Consider the following 24,878-nt stretch of genomic DNA (forward strand, 5'->3'; position numbering starts at 1 on the left):
GAGCAATTAACTCATTTATATTTATTATAATTACTGATAATGTAAGATTTATATCTGCCATTTTGGTATTTTGTTTCTGTACATCTTGCAACTTTTTTGTTCCTCTGTTCCTCCATTGGTTCCTTCTTTTGTGTTAAATAGATATTTTTCTAGTTTACCATTTTAATTCCCTTGTTATTTCTTTTACTGTATTTTTTAAAGATATTTTTTTGTGGTGGTTACCCTGGGTTTTACAATTAACACCTCAACTTCTAAATAATCTAGTTCAGATTAATACCAACTTAATTTCAACAATATACAAAACATTTGCACTTATATGGATCCATTACCTTTTCCCTTCTTTGTGCTCTTGTTTTCATACAAAATGTATTTCTATACATTATAATTCCACCAACTTTGTTTTATAACTGTTGCTTTATGTATTTGCCTTTTAAATCATGTAGGCGAAAAAAGTTGCAAACAAAAAATACATTTATGCCGTCTTTTATATAGTTTCATTTGCAGTTACATTTACTAGTTTCTTTCTTTTGTTTTGTTTTTGCTTTTTAGAGCTGCACCCACAGCATTAGGAGGTTCCCGGGCTAGGGGTCCAATTGGAGCTACAGCTGCTGGCCTACACCACAGCTGTAGCAATACCAGATCCGAGCCACATCTTTGTTTTTTTTTTGTTTGTTTGTTTGTTTTATTTATTTATTTTTTGTCTTTTTGCCTTTTCTAGGGCCACTTCCCACGGCATATAGCGGTTCCCAGGCTAGGGTTCTAATTGGAGCTGTAGCCACCAGCCTACGCCAGAGCCACAGCAACGCCAGATTCGACCTGTGTCTGCGACCTACACCACAGCTTACGGCAGCGCCAGATCCTTAACCCACTGAGCAAGGCCAGGGATCGAACCTATAACCTCATGGTTCCTAGGTGGATTCGTTTCCACTGCACCACAGTGGGAACTCTGTTTCTTTATTTTTTAATGTAGATTTAAGTGTCCGTTCATTTCAGCCTGAAGGACTTCCTTTGGTATTCCTTGAAGAGCAGATCTGCTAGCTATGAGTCCTTTGTGTTTTTCTGGGAATGTCTTAAGTTCTCCTTTGTCTATGAAGGATAATTTTGCTGGATATAGAATTCTTGGTTTGGCAGTCTTTCTCTTGCAGCACCTTGAACATGTCATCCCACTGCCCTCTGGCTTCCGTGGTCTCAGAAGGTCACTTATATATGTGATGTATCCCTGCTCTCTTCCTGCCTTCAGGATTCTCCCTTTGTCTTTGTCTTTCTAGTTTGATTATGATGGTTTCAGTGTGGTGCTCTTTGAGTGTATCCTATTGGCATTCGTTGAACTTCTTGGATGTGTAGATTAGTGTTTTTCATCAAATTTGAAGAATTTGGGGCCATTACTTCCTCAGCTGCTCCAGCTAGTATCACCACTTCATGTAGCCATTGTGTCAAATAATTGCCACTGATTGTAATAATCGCTCCAGGGAAAAGGCTGTTTGAGGTGAGTGGGTACGGAGTCAGATCAAATAAAGATAAGGCCTGTGAGTGGGAGTTTACGAAGAACCACAGATGGGTCCAATAATGTGATAATGATGAGCAGAAGCCACTTGGACCTCACTTAGCTTACATTCTTAAATCGGCAAAAATGTAAACAAGACATAATTTTATATAGTGGTAGTTCTATGAAGAAAATGGGGGAATTCCTGTTGTGGCACAGTGGAAACGAATCTGACTAACATCCATGAGGGTACAGGTTCGTTCCCTGGCTTCGCCCAGTGGGTTAAGGATCTGGCGTTGCCTTGAGCTGTGGTGTAGGTCGCAGATGCAGCTCGGTTCCTGCGTGGCTGTGGCTGTGGTGTAGTCTGGCAGCTATAGCTCTGATTTGACTGCTAGACTGGGAACCTCCATGTGTGGTGTGTGCAACCCTAAAAAGCGGAAAAAAAAAAAAGGGAATATGGGGTGGAGGTGACAGGGGTTAATGGAGGAACGAGTGTGTGGGTTCCTTGGATGAGGGAGTCTAGGGAATGCTCTGGAAAGGTTACACTTGAGCAGCAATCTGATAACAGAAGTAAAAAATCAAAAGATGCCTTGGGGGAGTGTGTTCCAGGCAGAGAGAGCCCCAAAAGATAAGGGCCCTCATGGGGAGCAAGCATAGCATGCATGAGAAACAATAAGGCCATTGCAGCTGGTTCAGAGTGAGATGGGGGCTTGGGGTGGGGTGGTGGATGAGACGAGAGGGTTGGGCGGGGACCAGCTCTTACAGGGTACACCATGGAAAGAAGTAATTGAGAGATGTTTATGGTGTGGTAAGTTGATATGACCATGTCTTGTTAAACAGATCATTTTGGCTAGAGACTTTAAGGTGGCCAGAGTAGAAGCTGGGAGGCCAAAAAGAGGTCAGGCTAGAGCTGGTGGTGGCTTAGACTGCAGGGATGGTGGAAGAACAAGAGATTTAGGGTATAATTAGGCAGCGTAAATGCTCTTAAAGGTTGCTGTGAAGATTAAATGAGGTAACACATGAGGAGAACCTAGCAGTGTCTGCTCCTCAGCAAGTGCTCTCAGCAGGGTTGCTGTTGTTCCTGCTAGTGCATCACTGCCTCAGCCACTAGGGCTGTTTTCCTCTTTTGTGCAAGAAAGACATACCTAAGCCACATTTCGTGTTCTTCTCATTAGTGGTTATAGAAGGGAGCTTAGACTGTTTCTAGAATTAACTACTATTTAATATATATACCTTATAAAATTTTTTCATTATTTTGAATCTCCACTCACCTCTGTTCAAACCACTGATTTGAGTTTGGTATTCATTTGAGATTAACTCATAGGAACAAGGGAAGGCCACACCTGCCGAGGGCTATGAGGTTTACAAAACAGGACCAGCCAAACGGAGAGACACCTAGAACAGGGTGTGGGAGGATCCTGGACACGGAGTTTCCGTGCCCCTCCCCACGAAATCCAGGCACATCACCTTCCTGGCACATGGATGTGTTTAACATCCTGGAAGCTCCACCGAGCTTTGTTATCCAGAGATTTTATTGGGGTTTCGTTGTGAGGGCACCTTGGCCACATGACTGAACTCACTATTCTTCCCAGCCTCCTTCCCTTCCTGGCAGGAAGGGACCATCATTCCCAGGAGGTTGAGAGGCCCAGGCCCGGTCGTATCAGGTGACCTGAAGCCCCTGCTCTCTAATGACAGGGTTGGCCTCTCTGGCCCGCCCTCCTCCTTAGTCATCTTGTTGGCATAAGCTATCCAGGGACCCACCTGAGGCACCTCATTGGCATAAACCACCAGGGCCCCTGTGAGTGACAAAGATACAGCTGTCACTTGGGAAATTACAAGGGTTTAGAGCTTTCCTCCCAGGAACCTTGGACAAAGACCAGACAGATTCTTTATTATAGAGAACAGGCTCTCATCTAATAAGTGGTGGAGCCAGTGAATCCAGTTCTGTCTGATTCCAAAGCCCCTGCTCTGTCCACTCCTCCTTTTTCTGTGTTAAGGCCCTTAGCAGAGAAGTGGTGTGCCTGAGGTCATTCAGCTGACTACCAACGTGTGCTCTTTTCCACAACGCAATTTTATTTTTTCATGTTGGGGCAGATTTGACCTGTTTCTATGAATTTTACAGCTGGTATGGCAGACACAGTTAGTGACAAAATTGGGGCTTTTTATTTTCATTTCTGTTTCTACAGCTGCAGGATATTACTTCCCAGCTAAGTTGTATCCGTTGTCAGTGTTTGTCACCATTAGTTATATTTTACTCATACATTTAAAAATCAAAGTAATAAATTCAATCAGTAGTTCCAGCATCTTAAAAGGTTATAAGTCCTTTTTGACTTGCTCTTTTCTTTGTAAAAGTAAGAACTATCAATAGAAGAAAATCAGTCTGTCATTATTTCTAGCTAGCACAGTGCTCCTTTCCTATTTGGCTTAATTTGTGTGCCGCTCTCTGTTTCTAGGTAGCATCCACTGTATTTTCCATGCAACTGGGCACCACTACACTTGGAAGAAAGTTACCACAACAGTGCACAACATTATCGTGGGCAAGTTGTGGATCGATCAGGTGAGCAAAAGTTCTCCAAGGGCCTCTGAAGTTCAGAAGAACACCTCCTAACGTCCCTCTCTGCAGTGCCTAGGGCATGGCATGCGAGCTGGCCCTAGCCTGCTGTTACTGGTTTATCCGTTTCGCCTGAGGAATTTCTCTCAGGCAGTAGCCCCAAGCTCAGCCTCCCTGAGTTTCTGTACCACAATGTATTATCTATAAATGACCAAGTTACAGCATTCATTCAGTGCCTCCTCCCCTGGGACTGTGTTAGGCCCCGTGAACGATACCAGAAAATAATACGCTTGGCTCCCATCCTTCATCCTTTCATTATTCCTCAAACATTTATTGCCAGGCAGAGCGCTAGGTCCTGGGGATACAAAGTCAGGTGAGGCATTGTCCTTCAATGAGTTATTTTATCACTGGAGACATAGGACAGATACGTATAAGGTGAAAAGTATTTGACAAAATAGACTCATGTAAGCGCTGTACTAAGATCATACCTAATGCACTGTCAGTGTGTTCTTCAGAGGAGGGGTGCAGTAAATTCAGAAAAGAGAGGGAATAATGTCTGAGCAGCCAGGAAAAGCTTCACGGTAGGTACGGGAAGGAAGCTGCGTCTTGAAGAGTAGTCTAGGATTCGCAGGATAGAAAGGAGGAGGGAATGAAGTGAGTCAAGTGCAGGAAGGCCCACCGTGTGTGATCTTGAAACCGTAAGAGTACTTTTTCTTCAATGCCTTTGGTCATACAGAATATTTTATTTATTTGTTTATTTATTTATTTAAGGGCAGCACCCGTGGCATATGGAGGTTCCCAGGCTAGGTGTTGAATCGGAGCTGTAGCCTCTGGCCGACGCCACAGCCACAGCAATATGGGACCTGAGCTGTGTCTGCGACCTACACCACAGCTCAGGGCAGTGCTGGATCCTTAACCCACATCCTCATGGATGCTAGCTGGATTTGTTTCCGCTGCGCCACAACGAGAACTCTGTGAGGAGAGTGCTTTGAGTTCATGAAGGGTAGCAGTGGAGACTCGGCTTGGAAAGGTCCAATTATGCTATCTAAACTGTGACACATAATTTTTTTTTTTTTTTAAAGGGGTCACTTGGCCTTGATTCCAACCTGGAATGCCAAGATTATGAAGGCATTCCACAGCCTCTCAAGGTTGGCTGAGGCCTGGATCTTAAGTATGGTAGTGTTAGAATGTAAAATTGAAAAGGGAAGAATTATGGGGCACGGGGCCTCGCAGATACTCAAGCCATCCAATCTCAGTAAAACTAACCCGTGATTCTTTTCATTTTACAGTCTGGTGAAATCGATATTGTGAATCACAAGACAGGAGACAAGTGCAATCTTAAATTTGTTCCTTATAGCTACTTCTCCCGGGATGTAGCAAGAAAGGTAAGAGAAGTTCGAAGTAAAACGTCTTTCACTTAGTGTGTATCCCCCAGAAAGCCTCCTCCTTTGGAGCTGGTGTAGATGGGAGTGTGTGTGTGTGTGTGTTTTCAAAAAAAAAGAGGAGAGGTAAAAGACAACAGACTAGAAAGTAAAAGTCAAGAACAATGAGAGATTGAAGGTAGGGAACACTGGGAGACAAAGGGAGGATTCCAGGCATAATTCTGAGTACAGTTAGATCCTCCTTCTCGACACAGCATTACAGCAGAAATCCCTGAACCACAAAGTGGTAATGAAACCTCCAGCTCCTAGGTCAGTTATTTTAAGCAGCTCAAGAAAATATGGCAGAATAATTTGAATGGCTCCGTGGAGGTTGTCATAACAGGATTTAACCAGTATTTACCCTAGGACTTCGGTTTCCGGCGTAGTCAGATTCACTAACCCACAGTGAGCGCTGTGCTCCAGAGCCCTGCTCTCCATCTTTGCAGGTGACAGGAGAAGTGACAGACCCGTCAGGAAAAGTTCACTTTGCCCTCCTGGGGACGTGGGATGAGAAAATGGATTGTTTCAAAGTACAGCCAGTCATTGGGGAAAATGGGGGTGATGCTCGGCAGCGAGGCCACGAGGCGGAGGAAAGCAGGGTCATGCTGTGGAAGCGGAATCCCTTACCGTGAGTATCAGTGCGCATGCCACCCGGGTCCTGCTGTGACCTTGGGCCTTTCTGCCTGCCTTGCCACCTAATTACCTGAGGGACGGAGCAAGGGAAATGGGAACCGGGAGAGGACCAGAAAGTTTCCCTGTGTGAAAGGGAAAAAAGTTCAAACTACTCAAACCACATCTGCCAAAAAATAATTTGGTGCTTCCTACCAGACCTTTGGATTATGATTCAGAAGGATATTTTCTATAACTTAGAGCAAAACTCTTCAGAAGTGGGGAGTTCCCATCATGGGGCAGTGGTTAATGAATCCATCCAGGAACCATGAGGTTACGGGCTCGATCCCTGGCCTTGCTCAGTGGGTTAAGGATCCAGCATTGCTGTGAGCTGTGGTGTAGGCCAGTTGCTACAACTTTGATTCGACCCCTAGCCTGGGAACCTCCATACCCCACGGGTGCAGCCCTGAAAAGAAAAAAAAAAAAAAAAAAGTGGCTAGAGGAGAAGGATGCCCATGACCTGTGGCCTAAAGGCCTGGCAGCTCTAAAGGTCCTTGAGATAATGTACCAGGCTTTGGAAATAAATTAGGATGGAGACCCGTCGTCACTGAATATGTTCGGGCCTTAGGAATATCCAAGATTATTAACCTATTCCAGAAAGAGGTTAAAAAGAAAGTGAAGAGGAAGAAAGAAATTTTATTTGGTAGTGTTTCATTCTTCCTAATTTCAGAACAGCCCACCTGAGGTGGCCTTTGGCATTGAACTTGGTTGTTGCTCCTTAACTAATGAGGGTCTCAGGTCTGGCTCACTCTCTCTCTCACCCTTTACTTTCAGGAAGAATGCAGAAAACATGTACTACTTTTCAGAGCTTGCTCTAACTCTCAATGCCTGGGAAGCTGGCACTGCCCCCACAGACAGCCGATTGCGGCCTGACCAGAGACTGATGGAAAACGGGCGCTGGGATGAAGCAAATGCTGAGAAGCAACGCCTAGAGGAAAAACAGAGACTTTCCAGAAAGAAGAGGGAAGCCGAAGCTATGAAAGCCACAGAGGATGGTAGCGGACGCCTTCTCCTCTTATTTCTCGATGCTGGAGAACACCAGGGTGTTTTTGGTTCTAACTGTTTTCCTCTACCCTCTTTCCCTTTCAGGCACACCCTACGATCCCTACAAGGCACTGTGGTTCGAGCGGAAGAAGGACCCCGTCACCAAGGAGTTAACCCATATTTATAGGGGCGGATACTGGGAGTGTAAAGAGAAACAGGACTGGAGCTCGTGCCCAGACATTTTCTGAACCAGCCCTAACAGAAGGAGGAGGACGCAAAGCTGTCGAGGACAGAGGATGCGCGGGAAAGCTGGCCGGCGTGACTCTTACCGAGCGAGCGCTTTCCTCGAGTTTGTCTGTCTTAACCAATCATTTTTTCCAAATCAATCACCAGAAGCAGACACCATCGGTGGTGATTGGCTGGTTGCCTTAGCTGATTGAAACTGAAATCGACATTCTAGATACTGTGCTCGGAGGGAGAGGGGTAGCGGCCGAAAGTTAGTGTAATCCCACTTGGGCAGAGGCGAGTGCTCTGGGCTCTTCCTTCTCCTTCTGCCCCCATCTGAGATGACGTCATTCGCCCTCCCCTCAGAGCGTCCTGCTCAGCCAAGATCTGCGGAAGGTGATGATTCAGAGGCATTCTGGTGCTGTTCAGAGCAAAAGCTGATTTTAGACGTTCCCTTTAAAAAGAAACACGTTGAGACGTACCAGCAGAGGCATCGGGAATGCTTGTGATGGAACTTAGGCATAACATTATGAAATGTTCACAAGCGGGGACCCTTAACGGGGTGTCCGTGCAGAGAAAACTGGTATTGGGACGCTTGCCAGAGGGCTGGAACGTTCAGAGTTAAATTCTTGGAAGTTTCGATGATCTTCACTCGCGTAAAACACCCTGCTGCTGTTCTCCATCTTCTTTGACAGCAACCAGGGCCACTGGGGTGGTCGGTGGTAGGAGGGTTGCTTTATCCTCACAAAGGGGTTTTACGGACTCGCTCAGGCAGAGAACTTCTGAGAACACAGGCAGGATGGAAAGAGACTGCTGGCCACTTCAGCTTTGCTGTCCCTTCTCACCCCCGTCCTTCACTGCCTTTCTCCTCTTCTCTCTCCCGGCACAGTACCAATCCAGGTTTGGGCCCCAGTCTGGAGCAAAGCATTACCTGTCCCGTTCTGATACCCTTCAGAATCTGCGAGAAGGAGATGCTCTGGAATAAGTTTTCACCATCTCTCAAGCCCCATGGACTGGAGCCACCTCTGGAATAATGTGTTAAATATCTGTATATTATATATATGTAGAGAAAAATCTAAATTTTTTTTTTTTGGTTTGATTTTCCTTCTTCCCATTAAGAATCTTGTTTTTTTGATACCACTCGTCTCCCTGGGAGACTCTCTTGGACACACTGATGTGGGTTGGAGCCTCCTCTGCTTTCCATCTTTCAGGGTCAGACAGATTCAAAACCTGAGCAGGACCCCATCCAGCAGTTACTGAGCAGGGACTTCATCCATGGTTGGTGTCATGGGGCACCCACCACTGTCCAAGCTCTGCTCTCCTAATTACCTGACTCTTGAAAATGAAATCCTGACCTCTTTCCTATCGTTTTTCCTCCTTTTGTTAGGAAGGCTCTGGGTAGAAAGTCCGGAGGGTCATTTTGGGGTTAGGCCGGCCTCTGGCCAAATCACAGCACCAGACAGCTCATTCTCCAAAAGAGCCTTCTTCCCAGGAATCGGAGCTAAAAACACCTGGCAGGTGGGGTTGGCAAGAGAACTGCTCCTGTCGGGCCCTGGTTTCCTTCCTTTTTTTCGTTTGGCATTTGTTTAAGTTGTCTTGTTCAGAAACCTAGCCCCCGTGCCACCCACCCTTGGTTGAGGATCACAAATTGAGGTGCCTTCCTTGTATGCTTTTTGTTAGCGTTTTTTCATTTCTGTTCCTTAACTGCTGAGCCTCAGCCGGTGTGGGTCCGAGGGAGAGTATCATTCCAGAGGAAGCCATCCCGCGCGGGGTGGCTGGATTGACGCTGGCGAAGTAGTACTTTCATTCCCACCCCCCGCCCCTCCCTTCCTAGCTGTGATGAACTCAAGAGGGGCACCTCCTGGGAGCTTCTTTCAAGGAGGCCTGTGAAAGCGATGACCTAAGGAGGGGGGCTTCAGACGGAGTGGGAACTCCCCAGCTAAGCAACGTCCCCGCTGTATTCCCCCACCCCTCCACCATCTATCTGCACTACATTTCCAGCCTGACCCCCCAGTCAGATTCCTGCTAATGGAAGAAACTTCGAGTCCTTCAGGTGAAATAAAGTCATGTGAAAACAAAACAAAACGATATATATTTTCGGTTTTTTTGCCTTATTGTTTTTTTTCCAAGAAAACTACTAAATTAAATAATTTTTAAAAAGTCATATTGTTTGTCTGATTCACTTCCACGTCTACCAGGTAGGAGGCGGGAGGAGTTGGAGAGCTGGATCCACAGTGGTTTGTTCTTGGGAGTCCGGGAACTTGATCTCCACGGGAAGCTGAGAGAAAAACTGGGCAAGGGTTTACAGGTGTTTTGACTGCTCAACAGCATTCTGGAGGTCCCATGACCAGAAGAGTGGTTTTAACAGCCCCTGATGCTTCAGGATAATGTCATCATCTGTGTCCCACATTGGCATTGGGGGATAGTTTACAGAGTTTTTGATACTGGGTCTGTGTCACCCCCAAAATAAAAGTCTTGCAAGTTCTCATTGCGGCTCAGTGTAACAAGTCCGAATAGTATCCATAAGGACTCTGGTTCGATCCTTGCCCTCACTCAGTGGGTTAAGGATCCAGCATTGCTGTGAGCTGTGGTGTAGGTCGCAGACAAAGCTCGGATCCTATGTTGCTGTGGCCGTGGTGCAGGTTGACAGCTGTAACTCTGATTCGACCCTTCCCTAGCCTGGGAACTTCCATATGCTGAAAGTGGGGCCCTAAAAAAAAAAAAAAAAAAAAAATCTTGCCCGTTTAATTCTCAGGCTCTTAGCTATCCCACGTGGTAACTCAGATTCTGTATTTTGAAACATAAGCAATTGAGTGTTGATTCGCAGACCTTGGACAGAAGTAAGAACAGTGAAGATGCTTGTTTAGGTTTGCTCTGTAATGTTCAGGGAGGGGACAGGTGGGCAAAGGGACTCGAGGGGCCTGGAGAGGCCTTAGATGAGGGCCAGTGCCAATACCTGCCCTGAGGGGGGCCCCCACGTCCGCTGCACATCTGCTTCTGTGTCCAGAATGCTGAGAACTGAGTCTGAACATTTCCTGGCTTCCTCTTAAACAATTTTAAGAGGTAAATGTTAAAATTGTCTTGTCGAATATAAAGAAAGTTGCTCAAAAAATACCCCAACTTGGATTAATTCACTCCTGGTCACATGGCTGATTGGTTAGTCACAGCACTGGAATTCAAAGCTGGGTTTGTTTAACCCTGGAGTTTGTGACCTTTCCAACCTTGTGTTCTGTGAGATACTGGGTTGGAAAGCAGCTGATAGTCATTTCCTCCTGGAGTATACATCACGCAGAAATGCATATTTCTGTTTCTAAAGGCTTATTAATGTGGATAATATCATTTTGGGAGTCCCACCTCAAGGAAGGAACATGCTCCCCCAAAATTAGCTTTATCACCAGGGATTGTTTTTTCTAACCTGCTTCTTGGGATAACCACTTATCTGCTCAAGTCATCTTCCCAGTTCCCATTAGTGGGCTTGGTGTGAAGTATCAACAACTTTGTTTTCCCTCTTTTTTTTTTTTTTCCTTGGCAAGCTAAAAACCACTGCAGTAGACCCTTGACAGTTGTGGGAGCTGCATCCCTCAACCTTGAATACCACGTGGAATGTAGTTCCCTCCAATAGGGGCTGTCAAATGTGCCTGAAAAATTGTAATAATTCCTCCTTTATTCCTTTAATGGGTGACTGTGACATGATGGGTCTAAAATCCTGAGGTGTTTACACGTGATTCAAAATCATATACTATTACACGAGCAAGAAATCTCCGAAGACCTATACAAATGTTAAACCTATAAATTTCAAGGGTTTGCTCTACTTTCAGCAAGATAATTGAGGAATACATTAGGGATACAAATGGGGGAAAAAAAAAAAAAAAAAGCTCAGAGGGGTTCCCTGGTAGCCTCATGGTTAAGGATTCAGCATTGTCACTGCTGTAGCTCAGGTTTGATCCCTGGCCTGGGAACTTCTGCATGCCAAGGGCTCAGCCAAAAAAGAAAGAAAAAAAGAAAGGAAGGAAGAAAGAAAGAAATTAAGAGCTCAGATAAACAGGCAATTATGACAAGCTAGTTTGATAAATGGTGTGAAAACAATGTAGCAAGGTAACAAGCTTATAGGGAGTGGGAGAGAGGGGACAAAGACATATCAGACAAAGCTTCTAGAACTAGGAGAATGTATCTGAATCAAGAGTTGCAGGTTTAATAGGGGTTAGGGGAAGAGCAATGTATAAAAATGCTGCATGACTGCTCACAATACCCAAGACATGGAAAAAACCTTAATGTCCATTGGCAGATGAGTGGACAAAGAAGATGCGGTATACACACACACACACTCACTCACACACTGGAACACTACTCAGCCATAAAAAAGAATGACATAATGCCATTTGCAGCAACATGGATAAACCTAGAGATTATCATACTAAGTGAAATCAGAAAGAGAAAGACAAATATCATATGCTATCACTTACATGTGGAATCTAAAATATGACACAAATGAACTTATCTAGGAACAGAAACAGACTCACAGACCTAGAAAACAGACTTGTGGTTGCCAAGGGGGAGGGGAGGTCAGGGAGGGTTGGACTGGGAACTTGAGGTTAGCAGATGCAAACTATCACACATAGAATGGATAAACAACAAGGTCTGCTTATACAGCACAGGGAATGATATTCAATATCCTGGAATAAACCATAATAGAAAAGAATATTTAAAAGTGTATTATAACTGAATCACTTTGCTGTACAGCAGAAATTAACACAACATTGTAAATTAACTATACTTTAATTAAAGACAAAAACAAAAATACTGCATGGATAAAGACGAAGAGCACAGTAAAGGAAAGCGTCCTGAGGTTGGAAGGCTGCATGAATGGCTGGAGTACAGAATCGAGGAGAGAACACTGACACGGTACTGGAGAAGCGTAAGGTCCAAGTTATGGAAGTCTTTGCAGACCATATAAAGAAGGTTTTTGTTTTCAACAAGGGAGCCAGTGAAAGATTTGTAAGCAAGATGATGGGTTCCAGTGTGGAAAATGATCGATAGGTAGTTAGATCAATTAAGAGGCTGGAGAAGTTAAGAGAATGAAGAAGTGCAGGGATTTTGGAATATGGAATTGGAATGAACAGTACTTGGGTATGATTATTGGTGGAGAACAGGGGGAGGGAGTGTGGGAAGGAGGAGGGAATTTGTATTTTTCTGGCTGGGGAAACTTAGATGGAAGGTGGTGTTAAGCTAGACAACTTTAGAGGGAAAGATGTGTTTATTTTTGGACATTCTAAGTTGGAGGTGCCTGTGGAGACGTTGAGTAAGCAATTAAAAACATGGGGAAAAATACAATGGGTACATTTTTGTGAGATGGGATGCTGAGAGTAGCTGTACATTAAAATCACCTGCAAGTTAAAAAAAATATATCATCCGGAGTTCCCATTGTGGCACATTGGAAACGAATCTGACTATATCCATGAGGATGCAGGTTCAATCCCTGGCCTCGATCAGTAGGTCAGGGATCCGGTGCTACTGTGGGCTGTGGTGTAGATCACAGATGTGGCTTGGATCCCGTGTTGCTGTGACTGTGGCATAGGCTGGCAGCTGTAGCTCCAATTCGACCCCTGGCCTGGGAACTTCCATATGCTGCCCGTGTGGCCCTGTAAAAAAAAAAAAGCAAAAAAGAAAAATATCTATTTATCTATCTATCTATATCATCCTAAGACCCATCTGTAAGGCATTATGATTCAATCAGGGTTAGGGCTACCACAATTATATATGTAATTAACTCTGTACTATATAGATATAGATATGAATGCAAGGGTTGCGAGATTATGAAATGGGAGGAAGAGGTAGGATAAAATCAGTATATTGGGGAATGTTATTTAGCCACAGCTTGCTTCTCAGAGTTTGAGAAAGATATGTCTGAGCCAATTCCACTTTTTGACAATGTTTATATATTTCGTTTTTAATTTTTTTATTTAAAAAATTTTAAATTCAAGTATTTGATTTACAATATTTGGCCAATTTCTGCTCTACAGCAAAGTGACCCAGTCATATATATATACACTTTCTTCTCATATTATCTTCCACCATATTCTATCACAAGTGATTATCCATTAGTTCCCTGTGCTGTACAGCAAGACCTGATTGCTTATCCATTCTGAAAGTAATCATCTGCTTCTACTAACCTCAAATTCCCAGTCCCTCCCTCTCTCCCCCTTCCCCTTCTCCCTTCTCCCCCCTCCCTCCCTACCTGTCTGTCCTTTTCCATAGATTTCTTGACCCTGTTTTGACAATATCTGAAAAATTCAAAATGTTCATATATTTTGACCTTGAAAAGTCTGCCTTGAAAAACAAATACAAAAAGGTAGTCATTGCAGAACTGACTTTAATACTGAAAACTAGGGAAAACATCGAAATATCCATAATGAGGAATTTTATTAAATTGATTGTATTATACCCATACAATCCAATACTGTGCTTGGATTAAAAAGAATGAAATAGGTCTACATAGCTGACATGAAAAAAGACCTGATTTATTTTTATTTTTTATTTAAAATTTTTAATTATAATCGATTTACAATAGTCTGTCAATTTCTCCTGTATGGCAAAGTGACCCAGTGACACATATACATACATCTTTTTTTTTCCACCACAAGTGACTGGATACAGTTCCCTGTGCTACATAGCAGGATCTCATTGCCTTATCCACTCAAAATGCAATAGTTTGGATCTACCAACCCCAAACTCCGAGTCTATCCCACTCCTTCACCCTCACCCTTGGCAACGACGAGTCTGTTCTCCATGTCCAAGAGGTTTTTTGTTTTTGGTTTTTTTTTGGTGGCTAGGTTGATTTTTGCCATATATTAGATTCCAGATATAAATGATATCATATGGTATTTGTCTTCCTCTTTCTGACTTATTTCACTTAGTATGAGACTCTCTAGTTCCATTTATGTTGCTGCAAATGGCATTATTTTGTTCTTTTTATGGGCGAGTAGTGCTCCATTGTGTATATGCCACACATCTTCTTAATCCATTCCTCTGTCCACCGCACATTTAGGTTGTTTCCATGTCTTGCCTATTGTGACTGGTGCTGCAATGACCATAGGGGGGCACCTGTATTTTTCAATGAAAGTTTTGTCTAGATAGAAGCCCTGGAGTGGGATTGCTCGATCATATTGGTAGTTCTATATTTAGTTTTCTGAGGTACCTCCATACAGTTTTCCATAGTGGTTGTACCAATTTACATTCCCACCAACAGTGCAGGAGGGTTCCCTTTTCTCCACACCCTCTCCAGCATTTGTCATTTGTAGACTTATTAATGATAGTCATATTTATCAGTGTTAGGTGGCACCTCATTGTACATGATTTATTTTTAAATGAGAGAAGTAAATTTTAGGGTAGTCAAAAAGCAAACTGAGGCATTCCCGCTGTGGCTCAGCCGGCTAAGAACCTGATTAATATCCATGAGGATGCAGGTTCCATCCCTGGGCTCGCTTAGTGGATTGAGGCTCCAACCTTGGGATGAGCCAGTGTAGGTCGCAGACGGGGCTCGGATCTGGCGTGGCTGTGGCTGTGGCTTAGGCTGGCAGCTGAGGTTCCGATTAGACCGCTGCCTTGGGAACTTCCATTTGGCAGCTGATGTTCCGATTAGACCGCTGCCTTGGGAACTTCCATTTGCAGCAGGTGCGTCCCTTAAAAAGACCAAAACAAAAAACCAAAACACACACAAGCCAAGCCCCCCCGCAAAAAAAACCTAACCCAACAAACAAATAGAAAACCTCCGAGAAAAGTAAAATTGTTTATTACCTCTAGCTTATTAACAGAGGCCTTTCCTCACTACTGCTAATATTTATCAAATGCCTCCAGCTGAACTTATACCCTGACCCTTTTTCACGTCAAAAGAACAGATGTTGTTATTTCATTACAGATATGAGGAGGGGAAACTGTCATGGCTTGCCGAAATAGCTCAGTTGGGAGAGCGTTAGACTGAAGATCTAAAGGTCCCTGGTTCGGTCCCGGGTTTCGGCAATGGTTTTAGGGGTCATTGGAAGTGATCCAAATATACTTCCCACGTGGTTGTCCTTTCAGTCCGCTGCGTACCAGTTTCCGGCCCTTTAAAGAAAGAACCCCGCACTTCTTACTCCCCTCTGCCCCCCGGAGTGGTTGTACAGGTGCTTGGGTGGACACGGAAGAGCTGCTCAGATTTTGTTTTCCTCTCCTCTAGGAAGGAGGAAACTGACAGGACGTTGCTTTTAAACTGCTCCTTATCACGTCTGTATCAGCCAGTATCTCTTCCCTGATCTTGGGTCTGCTTGGGTCCAAGTTCTTCCCACGCGCCTTGCGCCGCTCGCCTTTTTCTTCATCCCAGCCCTGTCTCTTCTTTTTTTTTTTTTTTTCCAACCTCTTTGCACGAGCAGCTGGCGTCGGAACGTATCTTTGAGGGTAAAAGGGACCCGCGAGCCTGGGCTCCGCAGGGGGAATTGGGGGCCACCGAGCTGCCACGTGCGAGGCGCCGGGCTGCACAGCCTCTGCTGGACCACTCTGTCTCCAGGGCGGGCGGGGACTCGGCGGTGATGGCGACAGCCCGGGCCCCCTCTCAGCCAAAGAAATCCTCAATTTCTGCTTGGCCCAGCTAGTTTAACCATAACAAGGACGTAGGACAGCTTCTGGAGATGGTGGCGGTGGCGGAATGGGGTGCGGTTGGAATTCCTTTCTGCCTTCTATCTATTCTAGGGTTACGAAATCTAATAGAGGACGCCCAATTAAGTTTGAATTTCAGAGAAACAATGACAATTTTTAGTATAAGCATGTCCCAAATATTGCACGGGACATACAAATGATATATTCTTTTTTTTTTTTTTTGAAATTCAAACGTAATACTTTTATTTGCTAAATCGCAAACCACTGTTGGACATCAGATCCTTGCACCGCTCTGAATGGATGCGCCCTGCCCAGCAAAGATAGTCAGAAACTAAGTCAGGACGAACGGGATTTCAGAAGAAACTGGAAGTTTCTCATTCTCAGCATCTCTTAGGTTTAAAACTGCATTTGCGTCCATCAGCTGATTTGTTCTTACCACCACCGGACATCTAGATCTTGGTGGGGATTACCAGGAATCACCCAAGAATCAGGCTGGCTCCAGGCCTCCAGAGTTGTCCACACTGGCCTAGGGTGTGGGTGGCGGAGAGGGGGATTTGGAAGCTCTGGACTGGATCCTTAAAAAAACAAAACAAAGCAAAAAAACTTACGACGATGAGCCGCTCCATTTAAGGCAGTGCAATGGAACACATGCTTAGGGAATGCTTTCTTTTCTCCATCCCCCAGGCAAGGGCATGGGGAGAGAGGAATGAGATATGGCTCTCACATTCTAAAAACTCGAGATGTGGTAAAAGGCAAAATGGAGACCAGGGATGGTGAGGGTCACCAAAGAGCTTCCCCGTAGGTTAATTTGAGTCCTCAACAAAGTTCTTCGGGAGGACGAATGGCAAGAAGTGGGGGAGGGGGGGCATTCCAGTTAGAGGGAACACCGGGTGCAAAGGCCCAGAGCATTGAAAGGCACGGCAGGATCTGTTACATGTAAACAGTGACTTGTTTGGGTAAGAGGTTGGGGGAGGTGGGTTAAGACAATGAAGAGCGCCGCCACCGCGCCTGCGCAAAGACCAGTGGCCCAGGCGGGTGGGGACCTGGCCGGAACCTGGAGCCCGGGCTCGGGGGCGGGGCGCGCTTCCCGAGCTCAGAGGGGTGGTGGCTGCCATCGCTTCTGACCGGAGTTCAGGTCGTCTCTTTCAGTTCATCTGTTTCGTGGGAACCTGGCATTCGGACAAAGAACTGAGACGTGATGCTTCTCGGAAGAAGTGACAGCCTGATACCTTTAACACTAAACTGTGGTCGCCAACCCCGTACGGTTTAAGGGCAAGGAATCACGGAGGGGTGATACGATCGGCTTCTCCTCTCTCCGCAGGGTTTTGCAGAGGTTTGGATTCACATTTGCCAAAGGGTCTCTAAATAAAATGGGACGTGTTCTATTTTATTCAAGAAATCTGTTTTCCATCAGAGAACGACTTAATTACCTTCCTTCCACACTTCCTACTTCGCCTCCTTGCTCCCGCGGGATCTGTGCATTGGAATTGTATTAAATCACTCCGGGGAGGAGGCCGGGGGCTCGTTAGGCATCATGTCCATTAGCTCTCAGAGCAAACGATGACATAGCCTTCACTTATCGGAGCAGCCACTTCTTCGCGAGCCCGGATAGCTCAGTCGGTAGAGCATCAGACTTTTAATCTGAGGGTCCAGGGTTCAAGTCCCTGTTCGGGCGCTGCCGCTTTTCCTTTTTTAAACAGCTACTTCAGAAGTGAAAACCAGGTTTAGGGGCCCTCCATTGTGGTGGCCGATTGCCTTTAGCATAGGGAGTAAAACGCTGGAACGGTACCTTGCGAGTCCAAACCACTTCCCAGAGAAAAACCCGGCAGACGCCACTGGCCTTTGTGCAAAGCTCTCCTGGAGAGCTTCGCTCTGCATTGTAAACAGGCAAGCTTACTCTGCAAACACTCGCTGGGCTGTTTGGTCTCAGGAACAGCTGCAGTTAAAGAAAAGGGAACTTGACGCCTTCAGGAAGACTCCCGCAGTCTCCACCTCCCTTCTCTGTTCTGTGAGCGGCCCCAGCGGATCACTCTCTCTCTCTCTCCGGGGTTCCCTCCTACTAGGTCCCTGCGGATTGTGGCACGGATCCTGCACCCTTCCGCTCTGCCTTACTACTCTTCTAGAGAATATTTTTGTACTCTGAAAGGGAGGAGATGACTATCTAGAAACTGAAGCACTACACAGAGCAATTCCCCCTCTCTGCTGGGGTCAGATTTCTCCCCTCAGTCCCAAAGTGTGACCGGGAATCCGGGGAGAAATTGAAGTTGAGTGGCAGCTTCTGCTGGTGGGAGAAAGACGGTGCATATTGGGAAAGACTTCATTCAAGGGACTAGAATGGGATAGGTCCTGGAGTTTGAAAAACAAAAAATTCACTCCCACCGACCACAAATTAATAAGGAAAGCATTTGGCTCTCTGAGAAGTTTTGAGGAAGTTGGGTTGGGGACCCAAGGGCTCAGGCATGATTCATCAAGACTAATGTTCCCTGTGGGGCCAAGGGTCCGGGTGCATCCTTGCTTAGCTGGTGCCTGAGCCTCTCTTTCTACAGCCAGTAAAGGAAAGAATATAGACCTTGAACTCATTAACAGGATGAGGATGTGGCCTGACTGAATCAGCTACCCTCTTAGCTGATGGACTGTGGTACCTAAGGTACCCAAAGAGTGCTGATTAGTGGGGCAGGGCCAAGAGAAGGTAGCACTCAAGTGGGAGGCAGGACCTTCAGCCTCCAAACTGAATGCCTTACCCTGCTCCTACACAGTCCCAGAATTTTCTTCTCTCCAAAGCACAGCTTCCTCATCAGGAGAAAGGGAGTAATAGTAATAGTATCCCTTATAAAATTGCAGTGATTAAATGGGATAACTGTTCTTGCATAGGGCTTAGTAGAGTCTTTGCCCCATAGCGAGCATTCATTACATTATAACTATAACTATTATTATTAAAGAGCTTTCAGTCAAAAGACACATTGAAACAGGTAAGGAACCATTTCAAAGAAATATGTTCCCAATATGTCCAAGGTCACGAACCCATACTCATGTGACTTGTGTTTACTGGTACATATGGAGGGGACAGCAATTGTCACTGACCCAAGGAAAGGTGGGCTTCTTTCTTGGACAGAGTGAATCATGGGGTGGCATTCCAGGGAGATAAACAAGGTAAGGGAACTGAGGTAAACACTAGGATTTTTCTTCTTCCTGAGGGAGTCCCCTGGAAGTGATCAAGTCCATTTTTTGGCACCCTTGAAAAATGGAGCCTCTTAGCTCCAGTCATTTCTTGACTGAACAGGAGCAGACTGGGATGGGAGGTTGGGGCAGGGGGGGATGGAGCCAGGTGGGGGTGGGTGCAAGGAGAGGACAGGGGAGGAGGGACTTAAGATCTGATTCTTTCCTTCTTCCTCTCAAGTCCTCTCTCCCTTTGAAAAAGCGAGGAGAAAAACAACAACGACAACAACAAAACACCAAAAATAAAAAAACAAAAGCACCAATTAGATTTTCTTTCCACCAAGACCCTTCCAGCTGGGTTAATAGATGCAAACTGTTGCATTTGGAATGGATAAGCGATGAGATCCTGCTGTATAGCACTGGGAACTATATCTAGTTACTTATGATGGAACATGATGGAGGATAATATGAGAAAAAGAGTGGATATATATGTGTGACTGGGTCCTTTTGCTGTATAGTAGAAATTGACAGAACACTGTAAACCAACTATAATGAAAAAAAAATCATTTAAAAATAAAATAATAGGAGTTCCCGTCGTGGCGCAGTGGTTAACGGCTGTGGTGTAGGTCGCAGACGCGGCTCGGATCCCGCATTGCTGTGGCTGTGGCGTAGGCTGGCAGCTACAGCTCCGATTGGACCCCTAGCCTGGGAACCTCCATATGCTGCAGGAGCGGCCCAAGAGATGGCAAAAAAAACAAAACAAAACAAACAAACAAAAAAACAAACAAAAAAATAAAATAATAATAAAAAAAAGACCTTTCGAGCTTTGGAGCAGGAGTAGTTCGCTGGTTCTGGACGATTTGGGAGCAAAGTAGTTATTTAACTTAAAAATGATCTTATCAACCTTAAGTCAGGGGTGGGCAAGTGGGGTGGGGATTGAACGACGACATGTAGAGCACATTGTGGGCACAGAGTAGGCACTTAGTAGGGTTCTGTCTTTCCTTTTATTAGGGTCCTGGTCCTGGGAAGAGATAGACAAAACCTTAGGGAGACAAGGAAATGTAGCCTGGGACAAGGCAGAACGTGAAATTTTCCTCACATGACAGGACTTAATTTTCTCACTCACTGCTCTTGAAACCTCAGAACTAAAAACAGTACAATTTAGAGAGTTATACGGAAAAGGTGAATATGAAATTGAAGAATCTTATCCCACCCTCCCCTTTCCTTTTCCTTAAAATTTGTTTAACAGGGCAGAGAAGGTTGCCACCTTCGCCGAAATAGCTCAGTTGGGAGAGCGTTAGACTGAAGATCTAAAGGTCCCTGGTTCGATCCCGGGTTTCGGCAGGGCTTTTTGCTGATACGTGATTGGACAAAACTGGAGTCTGGGGTCCCTTCCTTTCATCTCAAGAGGCTCACCTCCTTCCCCCTTCCCAGTGTGCCCTTGCACCTGTACCACTCACTGAAGATACTAAGAAATCACACATCACGGCGTGATCTGCACTCAGTCGCATAATCAGTCCACTTATACTACTGGGTGTTAGGTAGCAGCACGTGGCATGACAATTCGTAGTGTGGTGGCCAACACATCCGGTTTACAGGGTGAAGGTCGTGGGTTTGATGCCAAGTATAGTTTCTGCTGGGCTTGCAAGTTTTTCTCATTGAAGACAGGCTTCAGTTACGTTGTCTATACTCTGAAATATCTTTTGGAGTCTCAGCTTTCTCACCTCGCTTTCAAAACAGTGCATGAACTATCTTTTTTTAGTGCCAAATTCTGCACACTTACTGCCAGGAGCATTGTTATCGTGACTCTGGTCCTGGCTGCAATTTTCTTGTTATGTGTTTATTGATGTTTTGAATATGCAAAAAAACCCTACATGTTAATTTTCAGGAAAAAATATCCAAAGGCAAAATATCTATCATAGGAAGGTTGAGAGAGAAAACACCGACATTGGAAGAGAAAGCTGTCAAGCGTTTTCCTTACCTTCACCTTTTCCACAACTCTTAGGGGCCGGAATCAACTGTTTTGCATAACTGCACACCAGCTGTGAGAAATCGGTGTGAATACACATTGAAATTTGGGGGCTTAAAACAACTTCCGCCCGAACAGGGACTTGAACCCTGGACCCTCAGATTAAAAGTCTGATGCTCTACCGACTGAGCTATCCGGGCTCACGAAGGTAAGCTTTCTCCTAGTCTATCCGCAGAAAATAGACCACGTGGCCCTATTCTTTCCCTATTGGATTAAAATCCCGAGTTCTTTTGTTGGTTCCACAAAAAGTGAAACTGCGAAATCAAGATCGAGTAGGTGTTTGGCGGCAGGCTTTTAAAATTTTTACTTTATTTTATCCTTTCGCAGACAAATTATAAGGAAAGCAACTGTCTGGCAGACCCTGCTCCTACCCAGGCAGCGCCCCCACCCCTCGGGGCCTCAGGGAACATCCTACGAGAAATTCTCCGGATTTGGGACCAGGTGAGCAGCGGTATTTCTCATTCTAATCTTGGTCTGGGAAAAGCCTCCGAACGTCTTGTGGGTGGAGCATTATAATAATTGTTTAGATTTCCAATCTTTATTTGTCAGACCCCATCTAGAACCAAGACCCAGTCTCGGTCCTCCGTGGGGCGGGAAGACACTAAAACGGAAGCATCTCGCCAAGCGCTTTGATGGTGGGAATCCAGCAAACACCAGAAATAAAAGTTCGCCACGTCTTCAGGGGGTGCTGACGCCCCGCTGAGCTGCAAATGTGTCTGGGCCCCTGAAGACTTGTGAAGAGAATGCTGAGCAGAGGGAACAGCAGAAGGGAAAGGACGTTCGCTAGGGAATCCGAGCATTTTCCTTGAAGCTCCCATCGAAAGGTTTTGATCAGGCTGGATTTTCTATTTTTAGCAAGTCCTATTACCCTGGCCTGCAGTGTCCTGAACGAACTAATGTGGACAAAAACCTGCTGCCTGCCATTTCAGTGAACTACCCTTGCTGCCTACAATTCCAGTAAACAAGGAAGGTTGCCCACCATCAAGCCATCAGCCGCCACAGCTTCCCTGTTGGTGTGCCCTTAGGGGAATTCAGGATGGAGAAAAACAGGATACTGGCCCTAGATAGTTAAGATGCATGCCAAAGGAATAATTTCAATGAGTCCAGAGCCTTGCATCTTCCCATACCTAGAAAGGCACTAAAATAATTAACTTGAGATATCTATCTTTTGTGATTAGCAGTAATCTTTTGATGTGTCACTACATTTGTTTTGTTTTGTTTTTTTCCTTAGCAAAAACTCCTAATATATCCTGGCTCCTCCTTTATCTCTTTGAAACAGTGCCTCAGAGCTCTCTGAGAGGCTGATTTCTAGGCTATCAACCTTGGAAAGTCCCTGAATAAAACACAACTCTCAATTTTTAGGTTGTGTGTGTGTGTTTTCCTCGTTATCCCTAATGAGCCCATTTTTCATTAATCTTGCTTCTTCAATGCCAGGTCATTCATTGAGGCATTGGCTAAGATCCCTGAAAGGAAAGAAATCCTATGTAGTACAGCCTCATAACCATTTTAACTGTCCCTGGAGTTCAGAGATAGTCCACTCTGTGGGGAAAGGATGATGCTTGCAGTGTTTGATGGACAGATGCATCTGTGTAACTGAGCAGGAACCATGGGGCCCTGTCCTCTGCCTGCCTCTTGTCTGTAGAAAAGCTTTAGTTTCCCAGGCCTCCCAAGAGTCACACAAGTCTAGCTCAAGAGTTAAGAATTGGAGGAATGTGAACACATAGTAACAAAAGCTAGCAGTTGGCCCAGGAGAACTGGTAATAATTTAAACAACAGTTCAGCCATAAAGGAGTCACAGAATCTTTAGTTCCTCCCTGAAGGACATAGATAACAGTGTCTGGTGCACATTCCTAAGTTGTTTTGTGGATATTGACACCACCACCAGAGGGGGAAAAAGTAACTACTTGATGACCAGACTACAGACCTGACACAGCTGCTCCATCTTGAGCAGTACTGAATCTATGGCTTGCATAATTCCAGACAGTGGATTCAGGGAAGTGGAAACAAATGGACCCTGGAGTAGTTGAAGATGAACTGGGCCTAAAATAAGATGACTCCAACCAGACCATCACATTAGCAGTTTCAAAATGATTGTCTGCGCCCTTTGTGCTGTTCTGAACTTACCCTCCACCTGCACCCTGAAACTTCCTGGTTTTTCGCTATACAACCCTTTCCCCCCTAACTGGCAACTTGGAGACGGTTTTGGGGACACAAGTCGGCCATTTCGCCAGGTCGCTGGCTTCCTGAATAAAGCATCTTTCTTTTTCCACCAACCCTTGTCCCTTGAACATTGACTTTTGAGTGGGAGCTACTGACCTGAGTTCTGTTCCAGCTCCTGCTGGTAACATTGGGAACTCTGAGCAAAGTTTAAAAAATAACTCACTATGGAAAAATATTTATATTATGTTAAACAACAATGACAAAAGGTGCCAAACAAAATGTATGATCTGTGGAAAAGTCAAAGGACGTGTATATGAAAGTATATCCTCTAATTATATATGTTCATATCCTCCTTGTTGGCACATACATAAGAGATGTTTAAGGATAGAACAATTTAACAAAAATGACCACTTTCTGAGGAATGGCAATAAAGTATATGAGAAGAAACTTCCCTTTAAGTACGTCTGTACAATTGGATTTTTTTATTACTCAATGAATTGATTACATTTATAGTTGTACAATGATCATCACAATCCAATCTTATAGGATTTCCATCCCACAACCCCAGCGCATCCCCCCACCCCCAAACTGACAATTGGATTTTTTTTTTTTTAAAAGCACATATTGTTTTCATAATAAAATAAATGAAGAAGAACAAATATAGTCAGATGATTCTCTCCTTCTGGGATCATAGAGGTAGCCCTTCAGATCACAGCATCCCTGATCCTGTGCTTTCCCCAGATCCCAGCAGAGACAGGTGAAAAGCAAATTTCCTTCTCAATAGGAGGTCCCTCCATGTGTCAGGGTTTTGGAGGGGAGCTCCTGATGTCAGGGAGGAAGAACTTTCCCCCTCTATCCTTCGTAGTTCTTCTAACTGGTCTAAGAATTGCATAGACCTCAAACAAATTAACAGGAGAAAAATCCACCAAAGTTTTGCGGGTTTTTTTTTTTTTTTTTTGGCTGTGCCCAAGGCATGGGGAAGTTCTTGGGGCTAGGAATCAAACCCGCACCACAGTAGTGACCCAAGCCACAGCAGTGACAATGCCAGATCCTTAACCCACTGAGCCACCAGGGAACTTCCAAACAAAAGTTTAATAACCTGTATACATGGAGACATCCGGAAAAACTGAATAACTCACCAAAATGGTTGAAACCCTCACCTCAAATATCATCTTCAGCCAGCGCCAAAAGAGGAGAGTGAGTCATCTGGGACCTCAAAAGGGAATTGACATGAAAATGGGAAAAGCAAATGTTTGGTAATGTGATGTTTGCTGGGCCATGCAGAGACCCTGGGTCACAGAGAGGAATTTTAACACGGAGACTTTGCTAGATCCCTCCTTGCTCTGCACACCTGCTTCTTCCTATAGTTTCCCGTGATGATGGTTCCTTTCCCTTCTGGGAACAGATCCTGCATCTACATTCTTTATGCAGTTACAGGGAAGGTCAAACGTCAACGTTTCTTCCTGAGTCTTCTGGGCCTTGAATGTTTTCAGCTCAAAATAATCCACCTGCCAGAGAGACATTCTGACACGGTAAATTCTGCTCCTCTTCACTGCTATTGAACAATCACAA

The 24,878-nt window shown here is 44.9% G+C and overlaps 1 protein-coding gene and 4 non-coding genes across 5 annotated transcripts in view; 4 read left to right on the top strand and 1 right to left on the bottom strand.

The window, feature by feature from the left end:
• OSBP (oxysterol binding protein) overlaps window positions 1-9,423 on the top strand; it is a 35,376-nt gene extending 25,953 nt beyond the window's left edge. Inside the window, exons 10-14 of the mRNA XM_047775649.1 lie at window positions 3,937-4,040; window positions 5,324-5,419; window positions 5,902-6,083; window positions 6,899-7,119; window positions 7,214-9,423. Coding sequence (XP_047631605.1) covers window positions 3,937-4,040; window positions 5,324-5,419; window positions 5,902-6,083; window positions 6,899-7,119; window positions 7,214-7,356 — 746 coding nt within the window. The 3' untranslated portion in view covers window positions 7,357-9,423. The remainder of the gene's footprint in view (window positions 1-3,936; window positions 4,041-5,323; window positions 5,420-5,901; window positions 6,084-6,898; window positions 7,120-7,213) is intronic.
• A 5,853-nt stretch (window positions 9,424-15,276) lies between these two features.
• TRNAF-GAA (transfer RNA phenylalanine (anticodon GAA)) lies at window positions 15,277-15,349 on the top strand. Its single transcript has one exon. It is a non-coding gene; the product is annotated as a tRNA-Phe (tRNA).
• A 2,214-nt stretch (window positions 15,350-17,563) lies between these two features.
• TRNAK-UUU (transfer RNA lysine (anticodon UUU)) lies at window positions 17,564-17,636 on the top strand. The gene has a single exon. It is a non-coding gene; the product is annotated as a tRNA-Lys (tRNA).
• Window positions 17,637-20,388: 2,752 nt separating this feature from the next.
• On the top strand, window positions 20,389-20,461 carry TRNAF-GAA (transfer RNA phenylalanine (anticodon GAA)). The gene has a single exon. It is a non-coding gene; the product is annotated as a tRNA-Phe (tRNA).
• A 752-nt stretch (window positions 20,462-21,213) lies between these two features.
• Window positions 21,214-21,286, bottom strand: TRNAK-UUU (transfer RNA lysine (anticodon UUU)). Its single transcript has one exon. It is a non-coding gene; the product is annotated as a tRNA-Lys (tRNA).
• Window positions 21,287-24,878: the final 3,592 nt, after the last annotated feature.

Source organism: Phacochoerus africanus, chromosome 4 (assembly GCF_016906955.1).
Source record: "Phacochoerus africanus isolate WHEZ1 chromosome 4, ROS_Pafr_v1, whole genome shotgun sequence".
Taxonomy (NCBI): Eukaryota; Metazoa; Chordata; class Mammalia; order Artiodactyla; family Suidae; genus Phacochoerus; species Phacochoerus africanus.